We start from the raw sequence: 6,320 nt of genomic DNA, 5'->3' as shown, positions 1-6,320 counted from the left end.
TAATTTCCCATATATAATTTGAATAACTTCAAAAATAAAATTTTAAGAATTACTGTGGTTAAATACACATACTTTGATGATTCAGAAAAATTTTTATGAGCATTTTCAATTATTAAATGCCTGTTTTCAGAGCTTGAGGATTGTTTTATATATAACCTGCAAATGTAACATTATCTGAACTTTTTCTTATATTTCCAAAATAAATTGCACAAAATTAAGCCAGGTTTTATTTTATAGATGTGTTTTCAATTGTCACAGATGACCAATTATATTATTAACGAGTTGATTTCAAATCACATATACCTGGTATAAGCATCATCCATTTCTAAACTTTACATGACCTTGTCTGTCCCTGATGGTTATATAATGATAATAATGATAAGAACAGTTCCTCACTCATCTTATCTCTCTCCCAATACCGACCTTATGACCAACAATATAAGAGGAAAAAATATGAAAGTATCACTTTTCCTCTTAATTTCTGTGGTTGTAGTGGGAATCGAGTCAGAGCACAGTGCTAGCAGTGTTCAGTACTGTAAGTCAACTATTTTTAATTTGAAAAAAAAAATAGAATTTATATAATTTTCAATAAGCACATACATATATAAATAATGTGCATCCATATATGGTATTGAAAATTAATCTTAATAACTTATATTGATGCTTTTTTTTAATCGGTTTCAGTATTATTAATGTACAAGAGAAATAGATATAAGAAAAATTAAGGCTTATTATAACAAGTACGAATAACACATGAATGTACTTATGAATTTGAACATACTCTAGATCTCTATATTTTCGCTAAATCTTATTTTCGAAAAGTAGTCATCTACACTTTATAAGCGAGAACCTACAATCAAATATTACAAAAATACTTTGTTTTCCAATTCATTCTTATTTAGTTTGAAATGTAATTAAAGTTGCTTTCATTACTAAATATCTCTTAACTCTCAAAAAAATTCTTAGCGGAATAAAAAAAAATGCTAATAAATGCAAGTCAAAACTTTACCTTAACACATGACTAGAATACATATATAGTAAAACGGACAATATGCAAAAAACAAAAACAAAACAAAACCAAACAACCAAACAAACAACAAACAAAAAGAAAACGTAAATACAGGAAAACGGCTTGCAGCAAAGTGTCAAAGACGGAGTATTTTTTTCGTTACAAACTTTATTCGTAATATCCGTGAAGTTTGATTGTCAGAAACAAAGCATTTTATTTTACATTTATCCGTTCAATTTTTAATAAATTTTATAGCCAAGGGGCATGAAAATTACCTTGCTGAAAGCGCCACATACAATATGAATGCATATGCTTTAAGCGTGCTTTACTTTACAGCTTCCTTTCTTTCTTAAAATTGAAATCAAGGCATAGTGTCATTTTGTTACTTCTTAAAAATATTTTCTTATAGTGAAGAAAAGACTCTTGTTGGATGGGGTTTCTATTGACACACCAGTTGGAAGTTTAAGTGTTGATCAAAGTGGAGTGTCTGGGAATGCAAACGTAGATTTAGGAAAAGGGTCTGTTGGTGGTAATTTCAACGCTGGTTCAAATGGCGTAAGTGGAAGCGTCAATGGAAATGTAAATACAGGATCTGGTTCCCTTAGTGGAAACCTTAACGTTGGAACAGATGGTGTGAGTGGCTCCTCCAGTGGCACCCTTAATTTAGGATCAGCTGGTACATTGAATGGAAACATAAATGCAGGACCTAGTGGCGTCAGTGGAGGAGTAGGTGGCTCTTTGAACACTGGCTCCGGTAGCTTAAGTGGTGGGGTAACGATTGGGCCTGACGGGGTGAGTGGTAGCGCCAGTGGATCTCTTAATACAGGATCGGGCTCGCTGAATGGCAACATCAATGCAGGTCCCAGCGGAGTTAGTGGTGGCGCAAGTGGAACCTTGAATACAGGATCGGGTTCACTGAATGGGAATATCAATGCTGGTCCCGGGGGCGTAAGTGGTGGTGTGGGCGGATCTGTCAGTGGTGGTTTGGGTAGTTTAAGTGGACGTGTTACTATCGGTCCGAATGGTGTAAGTGGTGGAGCTAGTGGGACCCTTATTTAACACTGGATCAGGTTCTCTCAGTGGCAATATCAATGCAGGTCCTAGTGGTGTTAGCGGCAGTGCTAGTGGAACCGTGAACACTGGATCTGGTTCTCTCAGTGGCAATATCAATGCAGGTCCAAATGGTGTTAGTGGTGGAGCCAGCGGTACTCTAAATACTGGATCAGGTTCTCTCAGTGGCAATATCAATGCAGGTCCTAGTGGTGTTAGCGGCAGTGCTAGTGGAACCGTGAACACTGGATCTGGTTCTCTCAGTGGCAATATCAATGCAGGTCCTAATGGTGTTAGTGGTGGAGCCAGCGGTACTCTAAATACTGGATCTGGTTCCCTCAGTGGCAACATAAATGCCGGTAATGGGGGTGTCAGCGGCACTGCTAGTGGAACCTTGAACACTGGATCAGGATCACTCAGTGGTAATATTAACGCTGGTTCTGGTTCAGTAAGTGGAAGCCTCAGTGGGTCGACCAATATTGGAGGCATAGGAATAAGCGGGAATTTGAATGGTGGGTCTGGATCTGGATTATCAGGTGGACTTAATATCAATTTGGGTGGGTCTGGAGGATCATCTTCCGGTGGATCATCTTCCACTTCCGGTGGAACCTCAGGGGGATCCTCATCTTCAAGTGGATCAAACTTTTATCAGTTAATGTTACAAGGTCCTCAAGCTCTGATGCAGGCTATGCAGAACATGATGAGTGGCGCATCATCCACGGGTACATGCTTTATTTATTATTATGAAACCCAATCAACTTAAATGTTATAGTATTTTGTTTTATTTTAAAAATAAATTGATTTTACTTTTTTAGGAGGTGCTGGGTTCAATGCTATGACGTTTAACCAACAAGGTATATAGTTATAATGCTTTTTCAGAAGTCTTAAAAAGATCTTAATTTCGGAATTTTTATGAATATTTAAATGCCACAGTAAACGAAGGTTTGAGGGTTATAATTTTGTTTTTCTGTCTGCTTACCTACTTACCTTAACCATAAAGTTTGATAAACTTTTGCAAAAAAATTACCAAACTGTAACCCTTGGTCATAACTTTTGAACAGTTGATGCTAGGGCTTCCATGCATCACTTGTGTATTTATTATGACAAAGGCATTCCATGAGTAAAATATTTTTGACATTGACTTTAACATTCTTTTTAAAAACATTAACTTTGGTCTTAACTTTTAAACAGTTTGTACAAGGGCTTTCAAGTGCATTTCTTGTGACAGGACCTTCCTTTGAATAGTACAAATTTTACCAATTGAATTTGATGTTGAAGCTTGACCTACGGTATTTTAGAAAAACTAACTTTCGCCATATGACTTGGGAAGAGTTGATGCTAGGGCTTTAATATTTCACCCGTGTACATGTTTTTCATAAGATAGGACATACGTATATTCTAGATAACAAGTCCTTCTTTTGGGTAACGATTTTTTTTTCAATTTTAGGCCTTGCAATGTCACTTACATTTCAGAAATTTTAACCTTTTGCCATAAGCTTCCATACCAAGGCATCAGTGTTTCACAAACATTTTTTTATGTTTCAGTTGGAGTCGACGCATTTATGCAACAAATGCAACAACAACAACAACAAGGTTAAGCTCCAAAGCCGTGAATCAAAGATTTATTCGAGGTGTACATCAAATTCAGAAATACATCAATATTTATCAAAGAAATTTCAAAAAATGAATCAAAATGTGACGGAAATTGACTGTTCTCTCTCCTGGGAGAATTTTTATAGCTAGACAATCTTTCACTTCAGTTTCACATCAATGCCATTTGGACCCATTTACATATTGTTTTTTGTATATACATACGCGTTAGAATAAATATCCAATTTAACAAAACGCGATGTTTTAATTTTCCCCCAGAGAAAGGAGGCATTCAAGTTTTGTTTGTCGAGGATTTGAACACTAGATACGAACCATGTTTCTTTCTGAAATTGGAATAAATTTTATTCAAAGGTTGATGTTTGATATTTTTGTTTCTTTTTAATACAGATTTATAGGATCAAAAGAACCATTTCAAAATATTTTTTTAAATGTTGAAGCTTTAACTTAAATGCAGTTCTGTGACGCACTGGTCTGAAAATATAGGTTATATACGATCAGAAACTAAGTATTAGCAAGCATCCCTTTTAAAAATCAACTTGTTTAAACCTATGTCATTTTCTATTGTAAAAAAAATTAATAAAATATGGTGTGCTTTGAAATGGAGTTGCACTTCATTTTTTTATTCAGAAAGTTGAAAATAAGGAAATAATGATGGGATTTTCAAAATCCATGCACAGGCAAAACTGTATTCAGTGACGTCAAAGTAAAAAAAAAAAAAGTCGCATTCGATCGGCATTTTTTCATGTGTCGCGTTCCAGTGAAAATATGAAGTATGGCTAACTGAGACATATCGTACAAAGATTTTCAATTTTGATAAGTTTTTGTAAAACAAATTCTATCTCCGGGTTATATCTTCACGATTTTAAAACGTTATTTTGTACAATTCAAGGAAGCGAGCAAACGCAGCAGCAGCAGCGCAGCAGCGGCCCTTCACTTCATAGGAAGAAGAAGAAACACTTGAAGAAAACTGAATGATTGATTGATTGTATGTTATTACATACCGTTTGAGAATTTTTTCACTTATATAGTCCCAATATACCGATGCAGGGATTCAAAATTAGAAATTAACTGTCACTTAGAGCAATTGAGCAGAACGAGTTTGTTTTCATGCCAACACATATCGTGATATAGGGCCTCGGTTTTTGATGTCTTATTTGAAAGATCCGCAACTTTCACTCCAAATTGCCGAGCTGTTATGAAAGGAACAATTGCGTCCTTTTTTCTCGACTTGGGTCAGTCCCGACCGCGTTTGAATCTCACGAATGCTGATCACGGAGCGAGTGCTCTACCGACTGAGCAAACGTGTCTGTAGAAAATTGAGAACACACCAGGATCCCTAAAATAATTTTGTTTTCAAAAATGTTTGAAATTTGCGAAGGAACAGAGTTCAAGCTCAAAAAGCCATTAAAACAATATATATTCTAAGCAGAACCAACAAAGACCTTTAAAAAAATCAAAGTTATGGTTCAGATTCCATGGAAAAGTAACCGGTTGGTTATCCCGTTGATTACATTCATTTTTATCTTTGTTTGTTTAACGTCCCTTTCAAGACTTTTTTCACTCATATTGAGACGCCACTACTTGGCGGTTCGCTACAAAATTTTGAATTAAACTTGGCACCCCAGGCAATTGAGCAGTGAAGGATTTTTTCGTGCAGACCACCTTCTTTGGCACGTGATCTCATTTTATACGTTTTCTTCCCAAGACCCGGTCTTCACGCCCCTTAGTGGGGTTTTGAATCCGCGACGTAAGGATCAACTCGTTAATCCGCTACTCTGGAGCAAACATTCTAACCACTGCGCCATCCGGTCGACCAAACCCACCGCATGCTTTGTGTCATCTTTGGCTAGTTTGCTATGGAAATAATGGCTTAATAACAATATGTATATTAAATAGGGATGGCAATTTGTAACCGATTAACCGATTACTCTGTCGGAACAATGGCAATCGTAGATATGTAAAGTTAGCTACCAGTAACTGGCTACTAGTAGCTGGCTACGACAAGTGGGTAAAGTTGGCTACTAGTAGCTGGCTACGAGAAGTAAGTAAAGTTGGCTACTAGTAACTGGCTACTAGTAAATGACTTGAACCTTCTAGTACCTTTTGTGTAAAAATATGCAACCTTGGGATACAAATGTTGATATTCTTGAAGTAGCTGGATTTTTACACCGCTGATATCCACTGATATTGTTGATAAAAACAATCTCTTAGCTTTTCCACATGATCTGGCACTAAAGTTACCAAGATATCGTTAGTAATAAACTCAACTACTAGTACCTTTTGTTTAAAATTGTGCAATTTTGGGATACAAATGTTGATATTCTTGATGTAGCTGGATTTTTACACCGCTGATATCCACTGATATTGTTGATAAAAACAATCTCTGAGCTTTTCCACATGATCTGTCACTAAAGTTACCAAGATATCGTTAGTAATAAACTCAACTACTAGTACCTTTTGTTTAAAAATGTGCAATTTGGGATACAAATGTTGATTTTCTTGAAGTAGCTGGACTTTTACACCGCTGATATCCACTGATATTGTTGATAAAAACAATCTCTTACCTTTTCCACATGATCTGGCACTAAAGTTACCAAGATATCGTCAGTAATAAACTCATCTACTAGTACCTTTTGTGTAAAATTATACA

General features: G+C 36.0%; 1 protein-coding gene across 1 annotated transcript; it reads left to right on the top strand.

The window, feature by feature from the left end:
- Window positions 1-453: 453 nt before the first annotated feature.
- On the top strand, window positions 454-4,009 carry LOC134257774 (uncharacterized transmembrane protein DDB_G0289901-like). Its single transcript, XM_062740369.1, has 5 exons — window positions 454-535; window positions 1,419-1,997; window positions 2,041-2,781; window positions 2,875-2,913; window positions 3,605-4,009. Exons 1-5 carry the CDS (start codon window positions 454-456, stop codon window positions 3,655-3,657), a joined length of 1,494 nt encoding a protein of 497 aa, XP_062596353.1. The 3' UTR covers window positions 3,658-4,009.
- Window positions 4,010-6,320: the final 2,311 nt, after the last annotated feature.

The sequence above is a fragment of the Saccostrea cucullata genome, unplaced genomic scaffold (genome assembly GCF_032062105.1).
Source record: "Saccostrea cucullata isolate Sc308-1 unplaced genomic scaffold, CSIRO_AGI_Scuc_v1 ctg1797, whole genome shotgun sequence".
NCBI classification, from domain to species: domain Eukaryota; kingdom Metazoa; phylum Mollusca; class Bivalvia; order Ostreida; family Ostreidae; genus Saccostrea; species Saccostrea cuccullata.
This window is presented reverse-complemented; position numbering and strand designations above follow the sequence as displayed.

What these genes read in the sequence shown, in the direction of transcription:
- LOC134257774 (XM_062740369.1), top strand. Translation starts at nt 454, where the DNA reads ATGAAAGTATCACTTTTCCTCTTAATTTCTGTGGTTGTAGTGGGAATC. An exon ending in ATCTGTCAGTGGTGGTTTGG is followed by an intron (nt 1,998 to 2,040) that starts GTAGTTTAAGTG and finishes GAATGGTGTAAG; the next exon opens with TGGTGGAGCTAGTGGGACCC. An exon ending in GAGTGGCGCATCATCCACGG is followed by an intron (nt 2,782 to 2,874) that starts GTACATGCTTTA and finishes TTACTTTTTTAG; the next exon opens with GAGGTGCTGGGTTCAATGCT.